Source organism: Uranotaenia lowii, chromosome 3 (assembly GCF_029784155.1).
Source record: "Uranotaenia lowii strain MFRU-FL chromosome 3, ASM2978415v1, whole genome shotgun sequence".
In the NCBI taxonomy this organism is placed as follows: domain Eukaryota; kingdom Metazoa; phylum Arthropoda; class Insecta; order Diptera; family Culicidae; genus Uranotaenia; species Uranotaenia lowii.
Genome location: NC_073693.1, coordinates 86,270,189 through 86,288,261, shown reverse-complemented (window position 1 = coordinate 86,288,261; position 18,073 = coordinate 86,270,189). Strand labels below are relative to the sequence as shown.

At 42.8% G+C, this 18,073-nt stretch overlaps 3 protein-coding genes across 3 annotated transcripts; 2 read left to right on the top strand and 1 right to left on the bottom strand.

Annotated features, from left to right (window-relative positions):
* Nucleotides 1-1,301: 1,301 nt before the first annotated feature.
* LOC129752354 (uncharacterized) lies at nt 1,302-6,975 on the top strand. Its single transcript, XM_055748142.1, has 3 exons — nt 1,302-3,331; nt 4,573-6,867; nt 6,939-6,975. The coding sequence occupies exons 1-3, from the start codon at nt 1,302-1,304 to the stop codon at nt 6,973-6,975; spliced, it is 4,362 nt and encodes a 1,453-aa protein (XP_055604117.1).
* A 1,473-nt stretch (nt 6,976-8,448) lies between these two features.
* On the top strand, nt 8,449-15,155 carry LOC129756423 (ubiquitin-conjugating enzyme E2 C). The gene is made up of 2 exons (XM_055753299.1): nt 8,449-8,991; nt 13,346-15,155. The coding sequence occupies exons 1-2, from the start codon at nt 8,891-8,893 to the stop codon at nt 13,773-13,775; spliced, it is 531 nt and encodes a 176-aa protein (XP_055609274.1). The 5' UTR covers nt 8,449-8,890; the 3' UTR covers nt 13,776-15,155.
* A 660-nt stretch (nt 15,156-15,815) lies between these two features.
* Nucleotides 15,816-17,788, bottom strand: LOC129756418 (uncharacterized). Its single transcript, XM_055753293.1, has 2 exons — nt 16,522-17,788; nt 15,816-16,438 (listed from the first exon to the last, which is right to left on the bottom strand). The coding sequence occupies exons 1-2, from the start codon at nt 17,303-17,305 to the stop codon at nt 15,909-15,911; spliced, it is 1,314 nt and encodes a 437-aa protein (XP_055609268.1). The 5' UTR covers nt 17,306-17,788; the 3' UTR covers nt 15,816-15,908.
* Nucleotides 17,789-18,073: the final 285 nt, after the last annotated feature.

Here is an 18,073-nt window from a genome sequence, read left to right as displayed (position 1 = left end):
AGTGACCGTTCGGTTGTTCCGGTTAGGTGTACCGGGTTGAGCTCAATTAGAGCGGTAGGAAAGAAAAAGCGTAAGTACGCAAGTGTACTTTTTATTTACCCGAAGATAAATATGATTTTCGTCCATTAGCTTAAAATAGCCGGTGATATCCGACGGTTTAGGGTTGCCAGAGCTAGAGCTTAGGGTAAACGGCGAAACTTATTTGTAAGTTAATAAGAGATTGTTTACATTATCATCATTTAATAATAAATGTATTTACAGTCGAGTTCGTTCGCATACAACGTACTACGGAACAGTTTTTATTTCCCACAAATCTCGAAAATAAAGCTGCAACGAGCAACCTAAACCTGGAACCGATGATGGAAGGCCCTACCGGAGAGCTGTACAGCTGCGTGACATGTCGCCGCCCGGATTCAGCGCAGAGCATGGTCGCTTGTGACGAGTGTTCCCAATGGCAACATTATGGATGCGCCGGTGTTACGGCTACAATAGCCGATCGAAGCTGGCTCTGCTGCAGATGCGTAGCTAGTCACAACGCAGTTAATTCGACTCAAACCGGCAACGTAAACTCGCCCGAAGCACGCACAACATTTGCTTCTGCTCGCGCGGCCGATCGTGATGATAATACCACCGGTCCAATTAGTGGGAGACAGGACGATCGAAATTTCGGAAGACTTCAATCCTCGTCTAATTCGAATGCCGGATCAGTCGTCTCAGTCAATGCTATTGCTCATCTTCGTTTGAGGCACCTGAAAGAGCAAAAGGATTTGGAGGATCAAAAAGCGGAACGGGATCGCGAATTTCTTGCTAGAAAGCAGCAGCTAGAAGCAGAAATAGCTCTGGAAGAGCTCAATGAAGGATGTGATCTTAGCGTAGGAGGAAAAAGTCATCGAAGTATCGCCGGTTGGGTGGAACAACAATGCGGATTCGTGCATACGTCTACCCCAGTCCAGCAGAAACCCGAGACAGTGGCTCCAAGTGCGAACCCACATCCCGCCATCCAACAGCAAGAGGAGCGGCAAAGAATACAAGCTGTTATTCAATCAGGTCAACAGATTCAACCAAGCACTGCGCCAAAACAAGCAGAGATTCCAGTGAGAAATCCTCCCCCAGCTATAGTACCGGGCCCAAGGAGCAATTATCTTGATTCGAATCCATGTTTTCCGCCAGTGGCTCAGAATCCAGTTCCACCTGTACCAGTGAATCCGCTAATATTGCCACCGCTGAACTCGTCACAGTTCCCTGGATTTCCAGTGATGAATTACCCCTACGGGGCGATGTATTTTCCGAATATTCCTGACATGCCGTCATCTGGTGCTGATTATCAGTTTGCGCACCCTCAGGGAGGAGTCTTTATCAACAACCCAGTCAGGCATCCGAACTTTGGTTTGAATGTACAGCCGTGTGCTTGGCAAGCATCCGAGCAGCACCCGCCTACAGTTCCACCAACAGTGTCAGCAGATTTGGGTAAAGGATTTCCTCATGCTACAGGTCGCATGATTACGCCACAGCAACTGGCGGCGCGTCAAGTTGTCTCTAGAGACCTCCCCAAGTTTTCCGGGGACCCACTCGAGTGGCCCATGTTCTTGAGTGCATTTGAATCGACAACGGCCATGTGTGGCATACAACCCGACGAGAACCTTGCTAGGCTACAGAAAAGTCTTGTTGGTAGCGCTCGCGAAAAGGTTCAGAATATTCTAACGCTGCCGGATGCAATCCCGGAAATTATCGACATCCTACGAGCCGAGTGTGGAAGGCCAGACCAAATTGTATACTGTCTGCTATCCAAGATCCGGAAAACCGCTCAGCCGTCTGTGACGAAATTGGAGACGCTTGTGACGTTCGGCAGAGAGGTACGCAACATGGTGACGTACATGCAGTCAGCGAAACTGAACACCCATTTGGACAATCCACTATTGCTGGCAGAGCTTGTTGCTAAGCTTCCACCCGACTTGCAGCTACAATGGGGTATGAAGTTAGCAGCTCTTCCGGAACCATCGCTTGGCGATTTCTGTGCGTTTGTGTCGGCTTATCGAACAGCGGCATGCAAGGTGAAATTGACGTCGGATGTTGGTCTGAATGAAAAAGCCACAAAAGGTGTTGTGAGAAAGGAGAAGCCAGTTTATTTGAACGCACATTCCGCCTCCGTGTCCTCAGCGCCTGGACCACCGGCTTCGAAAGTTACTCCGGTGCTAAAGCCGTGCCTGATGTGCAAAAGTACAACGCACAGAGTCCGAACTTGTAAGCAGTTCGAAACGTTGCCGCTCGAAGAGAAGCTGAGGTTCATCAGTGAAACGGATATGTGTAAGCGTTGTCTGGCGCCGCATGGAAGGTGGCCTTGCCGAAACAAGCAGCCTTGCGGGATCAATGGATGCCCTGAGCCCCACCATAAACTGCTACATCCAGGAAGTTGTTCGACTCTCAAGAGTCAAGGATCGGAATCTTCGGTATCGGTAACTGCCCATCATCAACACCAGCAAGGCACCACTTTCTTCAAAATACTTCCCGTGACTCTTCACGCGAACGGGAAGTCGGTGTCCACATTTGCTTTTCTGGATGACGGATCCGACCTGACGCTGGTCGAAGACGAACTTATCGACGAACTGGGCTTGGTGGGCGAAAGAATTCCGCTTTGCTTGCAGTGGACTAGTAACGTCACGAGAAGTGAAAGTAACTCTCGTAAGGTCGAGATAGGTATCTCGGGTGCTTCGAACAATCGCATCCATCAGCTGGCGAACGTAAGAACCGTTGAGAGCTTGGAATTACCGAAGCAGAGCCTGGATTATGAGAGTCTCTCGAACCAATTCCCCCATCTGAGTGGACTTCCCATCAGCAGCTACCGGACGGCCGTGCCACGAATTCTTATCGGTGTCGATAATGCCCAGCTCAACTTAGCTTTGAAGAAGAGGGAAAGATCCGGAGGAGAACCTGTTGCTGCTAAATTTCGCCTCGGATGGGCAATATTCGGTGGAAGACGAGCACCTGAGACGATAGGTAGTGCTTTTGTTCACGTCTGCGAGTGCTCCAATAGCCGCGAGCTCCATGAAATGGTCCAGCAGTATTTTGAATTCGAAAACCTGGCGATATCCGGATTGAATCCGCCCGAATCCGATGAAGATCGACGGGCCAGAAGATTGCTCGAAGAGACGACAGTTCGTACACCATCCGGAAAGTTCCAAACTGGATTGCTTTGGAAAAGCGATGAGCCGGTTTTTCCGAACAACTTTAGCATGGCAGTACGTCGACACGGTTGTTTTGAAAGGCGCTTGCTGAAAGATCCCGAACTGAAAACTAATATTGACAAGCAAATCGACGATTATCTGCAGAAGGGGTATATTGTATCTTGAATAACTGGATACTGGACCCAAAAGTATCTCCGAGAAGTTGACCAATCTATATGCAATGCTTTAGATTGTACGTACACAATTCAATTGACATTCTTCATCTACATAAGCACTCGACTCCTTCGATCGTTGGATACCACATTCTCCCTTCACTTCAATGCAGATTTTTCTATCACATGCCGTTTGCTTTTTTACAATGGCGTACTCGCCTTTCCATAAAATGGCGAACCCGCCGAATCCTTATTTTACAAATGGCGAACTCGCTTCATCCATTTACCAGCCTCATCATTTTTTCACATGGCGAACCCGCCTAATCATATTTTTTACATGGCGAACCCGCCTTATCATTTTTAACAGTTGGCGAACCCGCCTCATCTTTCTTTTCAAATAGCGAACCCGCCTCATCTTTCTTTTCAAATGGCGAACCCGCCTCATCCTTTTTCACAGTTGGCGAACCCGCCTCATCTTTTTTTCACATGGCGAACCCGCCTCATCATTTTTGACAGTTGGCGAACCCGCCTCATCTTTTTTTTTCAAATGGCGAACCCGCCTCATCCTTTTTCACAGTTGGCGAACCCGCCTCATCCTTTTTCACAGTTGGCGAACCCGCCTTCTTTTTTAAACATGGCGAACCCGCCTCATCAATTTTAACAGTTGGCGAACCCGCCTCATCTTTTTTTCACATGGCGAACCCGCCTTATCATATTTTTTTATATGGCGCACCCGTCAACTTTTCTTACCAGTTGGCGAACCCTCCTGATCATCTACAAACAGCGAACACACCGGAAAATTTCCATCCGATGGCAAACCTGTGTGGAATTGTCTTTTAAAACTCTCATGGATTTCCAGGTTATTTATTTTTCCTGTGAATCCGGCATTGAGTTTCGGTAACTGGTGGTGATTCAAACCCGGTTCTTGCCAGAACCATCGAAATACAGTTTAGTGAATATTTCATGCACCTACCACTACCTTATGATTGTTGAGCTCACCTGACCAGTCGTCGCAGCAAATTTTCTTTTCCAATTGAATTGTAAACAAAAACACCATACAATTTTTGAAGGATGCTTTTTCTTCCTATTTACATCGTTGTTTTACTCCTCGTCGCCAATATTGTATCTTGAATAACTGGATACTGGACCCAAAAGTATCTCCGAGAAGTTGACCAATCTATATGCAATGCTTTAGATTGTACGTACACAATTCAATTGACATTCTTCATCTACATAAGCACTCGACTCCTTCGATCGTTGGATACCACAGGGTACGTTCACAAAGCGACGTCAGACGAGCTCCGCAACAGTGACGACAGAAAGATTTGGTACCTGCCAATCAGCGCAGTGCGACATCCACGCAAGCCAACGAAGGTGCGTGTAGTCTGGGATGCTGCGGCAACGTATGGAGGAACCTCTCTGAACTCCCAGCTTTTGAAAGGGCCGGATTTGGTGAAGCCGCTTCTATCTGTCCTCTGCCGATTCCGACAGAAACAGTATGCCATCGCTGGGGACATAAGGCAAATGTTCCACCAGTTGATTATTCGTCCGGAAGATAGGAACGCACAACGATTTTTGTATCGGGAAAATCCAGAAGCTGCGCTCGACGTGTACATAATGGACGTCGCAACGTTCGGGGCAACATGCTCCCCGTGTTCAGCACAGTTTGCTAAGAATAAAAACGCCCAGGAACATAAAGATCGTTATCCGGAAGCTGCTGAAGCAATCGTTGACAACACATATGTTGACGATTTTCTTGCGAGCTGTGATACCATTGAAGAGGCAACGAAACTGGCTTTGGAAGTGAGTTTGGTCAACCGATCGGCTGGTTTTGAGATACCTAGTTGGCAGTCGAATTCCGAACACCTCCTGAAACGGGTTGGGGTGACTACTGGAGATGAGATGAAGAGCTTTGCCATCGAGAAGACGACAAAAACCGAAAGAGTCCTCGGTATGATGTGGGTACCGAGTGAAGATGTGTTTGTATTTTCGGCGGATTTCCGAACAGATCTACTCCCGTTGCTGTCTGGGGAAACGCGACCAACAAAGCGGCAAGTGTTGCAGGTGGTCATGAGCCTTTTTGACCCGCTCGGAATTGTGGCCTGCTACACCATACACGGGAAAATTCTCATCCAGTCCATCTGGCGTTCGGGAATTCTGTGGGATGATCCTATCTGCGACGACGACTTTGATATGTGGCAGCGCTGGATCAAACTGACACCGAAGTTGGAAAATGTAAGAGTGCCACGTTGTTATTTCCCCAACTACACTACCGGCAGCTACAATTCACTTCAGCTGCATGTGTTCGTGGACGCCAGTGAGCTGGCCTACTGTGCTGCGGCCTATTTTAGAATCGTTGACGGAGATACTCCCCGCTGCGCTCTGGTGGCAGCTAAGGCCAAAGTTACACCTTTAAGACCACAATCCATACCTCGAAACGAGCTGGGCGCTGCAGTGATTGGTTCTCGGTTGCTGAAGTCTGTAGAAGAAAGTCACTCACTGCAAATTACCGAAAAGTTCCTGTGGACCGATTCTTCGACTGTTATGGCCTGGCTCCGTGCGGATCCACGAAAATATCGCCAATTTGTCGGTTTTAGAATAGCAGAAATTTTGACGAATACTTCGGTGGAAGACTGGCAGTGGGTTCCTTCCCGTGACAACATAGCCGACCAAGGAACCAAATGGGGTAATGGTCCCAACTTCGATCCAGATGGTTTGTGGTACAAAGGACCCGAATTCTTGTACCGACCAACAGAGGAATGGCCGAAACAAAAACCCTGCCTGGAGTCACCCAAAGACGAATTACGGTCGGTAAACGTTCATCGTCAGTCTGACGATGATTTTGTAGTCAACATGGAAAGTTTCTCGCGGTGGGATGGGCTACTCAACCGAGTTGCTTATATGTATCATTTCGTGCACCGCTTCAAGCGCTTCAAACGGGAACCGGTGGAATCTAGTGAATCCTGTGGTGATCTGAATCGTGATGATTATGTGTCGGCGGAAGCAGCCATTTGGCGGGCTGTGCAGCGACAGGTGTTTGCGGAAGAAATTCAAGTGCTTAGAAGCAGTTCTGAGCTTTCATCGAAGCAGTGGAAGCGTATCGGCAAGGGAAGTGTCCTAGCGAAGCTATCACCGGTGATCGATGAGTCCGGTGTTCTCCGGATGGCGAGCAGAATCGACCCTCAAGCGGCTTATTATTCGTTCGACTTTCGAAATCCTGTGATAATACCAAGAGATCATCATGTCACCACTCTTTTGATCCTGCGATTTCACCAAAAGTACGGCCATGCCAATACCGAGACTGTACTGAACGAGCTCAAGCAACGTTACTACATCCCCCGGATGAGAGCCAGTGTGAAGAAGGCGATTAAAAGCTGCATGTGGTGTCGTGTTTATCTGGCTAGACCACAGGCTCCAAAAATGGCCCCACTCCCCCAGCCCAGGGTTAAACCCTATGTACGACCGTTCACCTTCACAGGGCTGGACTACTTCGGACCACTGCTGGTCAAACGAGGACGTAGCGACGAAAAAAGGTGGGTCGCACTTTTCACCTGCCTCTCGGTGAGGGCGTTGCACCTAGAAGTGGTGCATTCTTTATCGGCAGAATCCTGCAGGATGGCAATTCGGCGGTTTGTCGCTAAGCATGGTCCTCCTCAAGAGATATTCAGCGACAATGGGACGAACTTCCGCGGGGCAGCACGAGAGTTGGAAGAAGAAACTAATGCAATCAATAAGGAGTTAGCGAGCTACTTTACCAACAGCCATACACAATGGCACTTCAACCCCCCTTCTGCTCCCCATATGGGCGGGGTTTGGGAGAGGAAAGTCCGGTCCGTGAAGGAGGCGTTCAAGACTCTCTCGCACCATCAAAGGCTAGACGATGAAGGACTGCGAACATTGCTCTCGGAAGCAGAATTGATAGTCAACTCCCATCCGCTGACGTTCGTGCCGCTGGAGGATCCCAAGGAAGAAGTGCTGACTCCAAATCATTTCCTTTGGCTAAGTTCCGGCGAGGACAGCAAACCACCAAGGGTACCAATCGACGATGTTACACCTCTTCGACCAAACTGGAAGGTTATTCAACACTTAACAAACCAGTTTTGGAAGCGCTGGGTGCAAGCTTACCTACCTACTATAGCCTGCAGGACGAAATGGTTCGCGGAAACGCGGCCGCTGAAGGTCGGCGATCTAGTGGTCATCGTAGACGAGTCCGTGCGCAACGGATGGCTCCGAGGTAAAGTGGTGAGGACTTATCCAGGACGAGACGGACAAGTTCACAAGGTCGACGTGGAGACTTGCGACGGATCTACTCTTCAAAGACCAGCGGTAAAGGTTGCTCTGTTGGACGTGCAGGAGGAGAGTAAAGTCGATTGACTACGACGTTACGGGTTGGGGTGTTAGTAGAACTGGCAACCTTGGTACGGAGATCGGACAAACGTCAACGCGTTGGCGCCGAAAAAGAATTGTCATTGTTAGAAAATTGATCGAAACTGCGACACGTTTTTTCTTGACCTGGCAGTTAATTAGTTTGTAGTGACTTGTTTTTAGCGAAAACATAGGTGGAAGCTATTTGGCCAGTTGCGCGTGATTTTTGTGCTCGCGGTTTAGTGAGTCGGAAGAGGTTAGGTGATAGAAATTCCTTACTGCGCAATTTGCCACTAAAATATTGTATTTCCTTTGATAGTTTGAGTGACCGTTCGGTTGTTCCGGTTAGGTGTACCGGGTTGAGCTCAATTAGAGCGGTAGGAAAGAAAAAGCGTAAGTACGCAAGTGTACTTTTTATTTACCCGAAGATAAATATGATTTTCGTCCATTAGCTTAAAATAGCCGGTGATATCCGACGGTTTAGGGTTGCCAGAGCTAGAGCTTAGGGTAAACGGCGAAACTTATTTGTAAGTTAATAAGAGATTGTTTACATTATCATCATTTAATAATAAATGTATTTACAGTCGAGTTCGTTCGCATACAACGTACTACGGAACAGTTTTTATTTCCCACACAGTGGTTTAATTGTTTCAACCGTAGAAGATGACGGCGTATTCAATAAAAAAAATTGGAACAGTTATGAAAGTGAAGTTCAATTTAAAAAGTTCTACGACTGCGATGTTTTTAAGGATTGAACTTAAAACTAGGCAACACGGCAACACGGAAACGGCTCTCAAATCAATTGTAGCCCATGCAGCAAAATTATCGTTAACGCCCAAACGGTTTTTTGTAAGTGTGTGTGTGTTCCTGGAAACGGAATTCCAAAACGACGACAAACGTCAATCAGCAGGAATAAAAAAAAACGAATTTTACCCTCGAAACAACAGAAGTTTAGGAAGCCATCATCGTCTCGTCGATTGTTCGAGGAAAATTCGGTTACACACAGCTCTATGGTTCTGTTTTAAGGATAAAAACGTACAAAGTCTAGCAGTGAACTGTGTTATCGTGAAGAAAAACTCTCAGAAAAACGAATTAATATCAATTTAGTAAATTTTCGATTGCCAACTTGAAAAGTGGTCTACTTCGTCAACATTATCGTCATCATCATTGCTACACGGTCCGCATTTAGACATGGCGCAGAACATCAATCCTGAAAGGGCCGCTTCTTCAAACTCGTCCAAACAAAATGACGAAACTCTTATCAACAACAATAATCATGCCGTGAGTAAAAGGTAAGTACGGGGTTCACACATTTTCTGAATTTCCCGGATATAATAAATTTTATAATTTTGTATCATGGAAAAAAAATTATCAAACAGTGCTGCCATTTTCTCGTTGCGGAAATTAAAATAAGAGGGACACAAATTTTCGAATATTGAATTTCTTTCTCACACACAAATATGTAAATGTAACTTGGTGAATTACTTCGTAGAACTATTGTATAAGCAATACTTTGAGTAAAATTGTAGATTTAATCTTGAAAAAGGAGATAAATACCAAATGCAAAATAATCAACTAACTTAAAAAAAAATCAGGAATGCATTAGTTTAGGTGACCCAAATAAGCCGGATGGTTATAAGTTTGTAATTTGTAATTTGTAATTTATTAACTTAAACGTAGCCTATCAGTTACAATGAACTATTAATTCAGGTTAAGGAAAACACTTTCGTAAAATAAACTTTTGGAATGTTAATAAAATATTGGTATAGTTTTTCTCTAGTTGGCTCGGTTCAGTGCGGCCTTGAAGGTGGTTAGCGAATTAGCGTGCTTAGTTGCCAAAGGTAGGCTGTTCCAACAGGAAGCTCCATACACTAGTACGCTCTTCCTAGATGTCGTCGTATGTTGCGGGATGATGAAACATTTGGCTCGATCGTTTCTTCCTCGCTGCAGGTGATTTAGGAGATAGATAGGTAGCCCTAGGTCATAGCCCTGACGCATGAAGCAACAAATTCGTCTTCGATAATTCTCCAGAAGATCGCAGCCAAGTATTAGTCTTCTGGTGGTCTCGGTAGTCTCCCTACGTTTTAGATTGAAGACAAATCTAGCTGCAGATTTGAAGCACCTAAGCAGCTGGTCCTTGCATGCTGCTGATAGACCTGGGAAGTAAACTACGTCGCAGTATAAAAAGAAGGGAACAATCACAGATTGGACCAATTTAAGACGGATTGGGAGTTGGAGAACTGATTGAAATTTGCGGAACGTTCTGAGAGTGAGAAAAACCTTAGATGTGATGCCATTTACATGGTCGGTCCAATTCAGATTGTGGTCCATTATAAGACCCAAGTTTTTAACTTTATTCATCAGAGGGATGGTGTGGTTACAGAAAACAATGTCAGAGTCTGGATTTACTGTACCTCTCTTGGTGAAAACAATCGCTTGGGTTTTAGTGGGATTGGGCGATAGAAAATTATTTCTACTCCACAACTCTATTCCCCCCAGATCTACATTAATTGATCGCACTAGCTGTTCTATTTCAGTTATTGGCCCATTGATGTAAATTTGCAAGTCATCTGCATAGAGCTGATAACTGCATTTTAAGATGGAGGGGAGACTATTGACGTAAAGGCTAAAAAGTAGGGCACTTAAGCACGAACCTTGAGGTGTTCCATCTGTTAGAGGTTGTTCAGTTGATATCTTATTGGAACAACGCACTACCTGACACCGATTTGTGAGGAAAGATGATATGAGGTTACAGGCAGGTGACGAGAAACAAAACTCGGATATTAACTTCCTTGACAGCAAATTATGGTTGACACAGTTGAAAGCCAAGGAGAAGTCAACAAGCACCATTACGGTGCAATGATCGTTGTCAAGGTTACTGAGGATGTCGTGGGACACTTTAGCTAGAGCAGTAGTTGTTGAGTAACCTTTACGATAGCCAGACTGATGCTGAGCGAGAAGAGGAGGAGTGTGTTGATTCAGATGCTCAGTTATTTGTGCAAGTAGAACTTTTTCTAGCAGTTTAGACATGGCTGGCAGTACACTTATTGGTCTAAAGTCTTTGGCAGCAATCGGATTATTTATTTTTGGAATAGGAGTTACAATGGCTTTCTTCCATATAGATGGAAACCTTTCAGTTGCTATGATACTATTGAAAAGATGGCACAGAACAGGTAATATGAAGGGGCAAAGCATTTTAAGAAAATTAACGGGAATGCAGTCTGATCCAGTGGCATTAGAGTGAATATCGTAGAGTTTTTTAGAGATGTCATGAACAGATGTACTTTGGAAGTTAAATTGGATATTGCTGTTGCTTGAGTAATCATCGTCCCTTAACGGTGAATAACTACGAGACGATTGTAATAACGATAGATGTCCAGATGTGAAAAAGGTGTTTAGCTCGTCAACATTGACGTCTTGACTTAAATCGTTCGTTTTGGAATCGTTATGTATTCCCTCTCTACGTAGGTTACACCATAGCTGTTTGGCAGGTAGATCGATAGAAAAACACCTATCAGCATAACGTTTTTTCGCTTGGGATATAAGTTAGCGTTGATGTGGTCTAGTGGATAGGCTGGCGCGAGTATGGTAACCCAGGCGTGTACTGGTTTGATTCCCGGTATCGGAAGAAAAACTTTTGGGTTCGAATCTCATAAGTTGCCGACGAGATGCTTGGGGAGTAAGAAGAGGCCAGTCTCGAACCCACCCTTGTCCTTCCTCCAACTGGTATCAGGAGGGGTTGGTTTATTATCTTGAACTGCATTCTGTCCATATCCAGCCAGAATGGATAATAATGAAGTGAATGATGGTCTAACCAACGTCTCATGATCGCTAACTTTTCTACGCTGCCTACTCTAAACTTTAAAATTTTCTTCTTCAAAAATTATCTCTAATTTTCATTTTCCAGCTTCAGCTTCCCGAGCTTTTTAAACACCACAAAAAAACCCGGGTGGTTATAAGTTCTTAAATAAATTATAACAATAATAATAAGTTTTTGTATGAATGGGATAAATCATTCTAGGAAGAAAATTACCGAAAAAAAAGTTAAGATAGGTATGAACAAATTCTTTGTTGGATATTTTTTAATAACTAATAAGTTCAAAACAATTAATTACTTCTAACAAGTTGTAGATGATTACCATTACTAGGTTTTTGATAGCAGTTGAAAAAATTCATTTTTTTTTTTTAATTGTAATTGTTCTTTATTGATTTAACGCCAGAGCCCATCAATATAAAATCATGGTTTGGGTCAAGGAAATAGGAATTAATTACTTCATCATGAGGATTTTAACATCTTAATGATATTCATGCCTTTCTTCTGCTTTTATCAGGAGTATTATATCGCTTCCAAATTCTGAATCTTAGTTCTGAATACATAATCTGAATTCTGAATTTGAATTCGGAATCTTAATTCTGAATCTGCATGTGGAGAACAACAAACGCCTAGATGTAGGTACGGATTTTTATCCGTTTCGGTGAGTTTCGCGACTGCACAGCCTGGGTTGCCAAGTGCCCGATTTGTCTTTTTGATTTTTGACCAATCGTCCATATATATATTTTTTTATTACTACACTGCAATAAATCCACATAATGGGGATATGTGTTTGCCTTAAATATTTTTGCAATGTGATTCCCATTTGAAAATCACGTGTCCACACATATAGAATACAAAAATATGACTTTTATATGTGTCACATAAAAGTTATAAAATCCACTCATACATTTGCCTACATCTAGGCGTTTACTTGCTTGCCTACTTGAAGGAGTTTTATTTTGTTGGAATTAGTTTTTTGGAGTTCAACAAAAAATTGTGAGGTGTTGGCTGTCGAAACCTTTTTGTTGGCGAGTTGGACCATATTGGTCTTAGCCGTCCCATTGCGGACAAGCAAAGAAAAAAAAGAAACCTTTTTGTAATATTTATTGTTAAAAGATAAAAGATAAACATGCTTAGCCTAATACGTACATGGCCCGTTTGTCCAACATGTTCTACTGGAACCATATCGACGGCTTCGATCGACACCGGGCCGACGTCCTTGCCTCCAATAGCAGTGGTCAGGGATAAGCTTCCTGTTGGGGAGAACAAAAGAGATCAATAATCGATATTCTACGGGGGCGCAACGAGCGAGGTGGTTAGACCAAGTGGAGCGTGACCGGGAAATTGGAGAACGATTGCAATGGATCGAGTGAATTTTAGAAATTATGTTCGTCAAGTTATGTCGTGAGACGTATGTAAATAAATAAAATAAATAATAAGCCTTTCTAAATTTTCTATCACCAGTGGATTCATAAGTTTCACATCGTATTAGGAAACGTATCGCTGTGTTGTAACGCTTTTTCAACGGCACTACTCCCGCCAATACTTTGGCAATGGAAAGGGAAATCTTTTACTACTTGAGGGTAGAACTTAGAATACTTTGAACTTTTTCTTTAAAAATTTGTGCTAAAAATCGAATGAAATACTTAGTCTGTTGGTATGTCTTTCAATTGACCAGAATAACCAAAGTCGTTAAATTAAATAAACAAACAGTAGGTTAAACAGTTTTTTAGAGTTTTTCTTAAAAAATCTTCATATGCCAAGCTACGATAACCCTAGTTATAATTTATTAAAAATACTTTAATGCTACATTTTCTTTTTTTTCTATTTAGATTGCAAAAAGAGCTGATGGCTCTCATGATGTCACCGGACAAGTCCATATCAGCGTTTCCGGAGGGTGAAAATTTCTTCAAATGGATCGGAACTATCGGTGGCCCGGAGGATACCGTTTACAAGGGTCAAAAGTACAAGCTGTTGCTGGAGTTCCCGAACTCGTATCCGTACTCTGCACCCAATGTCAAGTTTTTGACGCCTTGTTTCCATCCGAATGTGGACCTTAGCGGTTCGATTTGTTTGGACATCCTGAAGGACAAGTGGTCCGCTTTATACGACGTGCGGACAATCCTTCTATCGATCCAGTCATTGCTCGGTGAACCGAATAATGATAGCCCGTTGAACTCACAGGCCTCCCAGATGTGGCCAAACCAGGTCGAGTACAAAAAGTACCTGGATGAGTTCTACGAAAAACATAAAGAAGCCTAGAGAGCCTGTTGGCCCGGGGACAGAACAAAATCTGGTATGAGTGAGATAAAATGATTATGTGAATGTTGTTCGAGAGCGCGAAAGAGCAATTTAAACAATAAGAGTACATTAAGCGGACATCTAACAAAAGGATTACAAGAGTTCACGCGCATAGTACACACGTGCACGCCAGCTATTTATGCAGATAGACCTATGATTACGCTAATCACAAGCAAAGGGTTGATTGAACATTTAACAATTTGAACAAAACTGACGAAAGCGAATGCGTTATTTCTAGGAAGGGAAAGCTAAACTTCCCACAGGACTCATTGCTTGGGCAGGTGGAAGTAATTACATATTTATTATAGAAAAGCGACTAAAATGTTTATTGTATGATTGATTCATGTATTGCTAATATGTTTTTATATAACTTTTCGATGAAACTCATGAGTTTTCTTCATTTGATGGGAAATTGAATATTCCTGTATGAAAAAATAGTAACATATACTTAATTTCTAATGCAGGAAAGCAATTTCACTGGCGTGGAAAGTTTAAACTGAAAACGTTCAAATAGTCAACTTTAAATTAGTAAAGCTTACTCCGTATTCTTAAAGTAAATATCCGGTTTAAATGATTCCAGTTTAAAATTTCAAAGGTTAAGTTCATATTAGTTCACAAATCCGAGTATTTATTCAACCACAGAAGGATAATGGAACATTTTTTCATTCGTTGAAAACTCCCGAATATGATTATTCTCATAAAAGTTACTCGACACAATCTTTAAGTATGATCTTGTAAATTTCATCTTACAACTGTTCGGAAAAACTTTGCGACGTTGCATTTTGTGTTTCAATGTGATTTTGTCTGTATAGTAGGGAATTGGTCATAAGAAAATCCGAAGAAATGGCATGGGTACAAAAACTGTCTCATGCTTTGTCCTCGAACGTAGAAGTAACAAATCGTGCGTAATTTCCAAACAACAAGAGACACATCCAAAATACAAATCTAATATATTTGTTGCGATATTCTGCTCTTTCACCATTGCACACCGTACGTGTTTTCAACTGAAATGAAACATTAGAGATATCTCATCATGATTCAATTCCGATTCCTAAGATACGTTGTATGATGGCATTCGAAAGTTCTGTAATTAATACAAGTTAGATCTATCCTGAAATATCCATAGTTTGGTAATGATAACACTCTTCTCACCAGAAACAAGACTAAGTAATGTATGTTCGACAGCGGTGTATGTTTTCTTTCGTCAACCAGAAACTCCCTCTCTTGTATTTGTTTTTACCTAAAGCCTTCATATACCTATGTATGTTTAAATTTCCGTAACTTTTGAATTAGGTATGCAATTGATATATGTGACAAGTAAATAAATTACATTAATTGAAATGATTTTTGTCGCCTCTTTGTTCGATGACAGTTCCTAGTTTTCCGGTAAGTATCCTAATGACAAATATTGCCTCTTATAAGATATCACAAAATTTAAGGCTAACTGAAATTCGTTTCGTTTACTTCAAAGCGTTCAATCGCTACCAGAGTACACCAAGGTTTTTTTACACGAAATCCAATTGCGGTATCAACTCAAAACGGTAACAAACCCGTGTGAAAGAAAAGCTTAATGTAGCGGTACTGTCCAGTAATATGCACAAGCAATTGAATTAAAATATGAAACTGAAGATGTGTGGTTAAGATACGTTTTTTTTTACAAATTAACAAATAATGTTATTAAGGCATAGGTGTTGATGTGCCGAGTATTCACTTGTTAGCTGTTAGATTACTTGTGAAAGGGATGAGGATTGTGTAGAGTCGCTCTCAACAAAAATGTTCATTTGTTGATCGCATCTGAAGTAGTAGTATGTCGCGAACAACGTTCAGCTTGGGTCCAAGAAAATGATCCTTCGCAACAGATCAGAAAAAAAGTTGCCAAGAAACAGTTGCCGTTCTGCGGCGAGCAAAATGACTGAGGCGAGTGAAACAAAAACTTAATGAAGCAGTCAAACAGAAGAAGCGGATTTCGGAACACAATGATATTTATTAATAAACACAACCTAAGCTAAAACGTTATATTTTCAATTGATGCCTGAACGCTGAAAGCGCCATAACTTAATTAAACGATACAGAAAACGGCTTACAATTATTCATTCAAGTACGCCGCAGCTTTTGGGAACACGAAGGCTCCTTGAGCTGTTTTGGCGCCGCTCTTCGCCGGGGTCGTCTCGACTCGCTGGACTCGAGACTTTCAGCTTTGGAATTGTTGTCTAATTCCCTCGTATTCGCAACGGTACTCTCGTTAGGTTGATCTTTAACGCGTATCAAATCGTACGAAATGTTGTGCTCGCTCAAGTTAGCCTTCGTTAACGGTTTTAGGACCACCACCGGCGACACCGGAGGGTGGTTGTTCGAGCTGTTGTTTCGATTTCGAACCCGGCGACTCTTGGCCAACGGCGTCGAACAAGTTGCATTTGAGATCGTATCGTCCGTGATTATGTTTTCCTTGTTCAGTGTTCGTTCGATCAGCGTAGAGAGCATCGAATCGCTGGCCATCCTTTTCATCGACTGTGGCCGGAGGCTTTGATCGGTCACCGGATTTAGATCACTTTGCGTGCTGTGATCACTTGGAACGCCGGATTGTTCGGCAAAACTGCTCGCTTCCAGTATGGAGGTGGATGGTTCTGCGGGTAAAATTGAAACGGTTAATTATTGAGGGGTAATCGGCAAAAAGAAAATACATTTCAAGGAGATAATCTTAACTTACCATCAGACTGCAATGACGCATTCGGTTGAATGGTGGTCCCGTCAATCACTATGCTTGGAAGGGGAACCAATGTCTGGCTAATGTCCATCGATTCTACTAGGTCCGTTTCTTCCCTGTCCGTAATTTCTTGAACGCTACAGAGATCCTCGATACCCTCTCGCGATAAACGATCATGCAGATAGTCTTGACTTCTGCGGGCCACTTTTACCACGCGCTGCGTATCGATTGTTTCGAAAGATTCGTCGATACTTCGATTACGAGATTTTCTCTGCTGCAGTCTTTTTACCAACGGACTTATGCTGGTCGTTAAGCTATCGTTGAGGGAGTTTTCCTCCCCATCTTGTTCAACAGTTTCCTCCTGGCTGATGATGGAGTTTCGATAATCCTCCTCGGATTGATTTTCGTCATCTTCCTCTGTAATGGCAGCCTCATCGACATAGGGAGGATTTTCGGCTCGACGTTTTTCGTAGTACAATCCAGCTATGGGTCGTCTCATCTGCTGCTCCGCTTCTTCGATAGCGTGCTCGTTGTGTATGACTTTGAATACAGATTCACTCTGGTCTCTTACCGAAATCATGATAGTCGTTATCGTCTTAAATTGCTCCAGCAGCTTCTGGACCATATCCCGGAGGGTTTTATTTTCGGCTCGATATTTGAATACTTGATCGTTGAGTTCATTTATCATCTCAATTTTATCCCGCATTTCTTCCTTCAGTTTCTGGTTGCTGTTGACCAGCTGACAATTTATCAGTTTGTACGCGGCAAGTAGATTGTTGTCCATCATGAGCAAGTCGTTATTAAAGCTACACCATTAAATGAAATATCGAGGATTATGAGCCGTTTCAAATAAAGATGTTACAAAAAAAAATATCGAGGAATCTTCGGAATTTTAATATTGCGAAGCGCTGTCGTTTTGTTTCTGTTTCTAACCGACAAACCGAAAATTCGACAATTTTGTTGGATTCTCTTTTGTGGTTTTCCATTTTGTGCCTGTTTTATCGACGAATTTAAAGATGGTTGTACACTGAACATAATCGTGAGTTTTATTCACCGCATATCCACACTTAAATCTACCATCACTGTTCAATTTGAGCAAACTCGAAACATCTCAATCCCAATAAATGATTAAAATAACAGTTAAACTTCTGAGCAAAGCTCCAGGTGCAAGATATCTCATCTGAGTAATGATATGTTCATCTCAAGAAGCAGTGTTAAAAAATTAAAAATTATTTTATATGATTGTCCGGATTGAGTTTCAAGGATCACAAAATAAAAAATAACTAAAAAACGTGACACAAATAACATTTGTAACATGATGCAATCGATGAGGAATGGTTGAAAGATAAAATTCCAGCAGGACTCGTTCCGAAAAACCTTCTACAGCTGTTTTTATTTCGATTCCCACGGCTTTCCAAAATTAGAGTTTCGTCCTAATGTTGAGTTATTGAAGGAATAAGATTTTTCACGTTCATTTTCACGAGAAATGTAAATGGACCTCTATCAAATGAAAGTTAAAAAAACCGATGTTTAAATATATTTTCGGGTTAAAGGC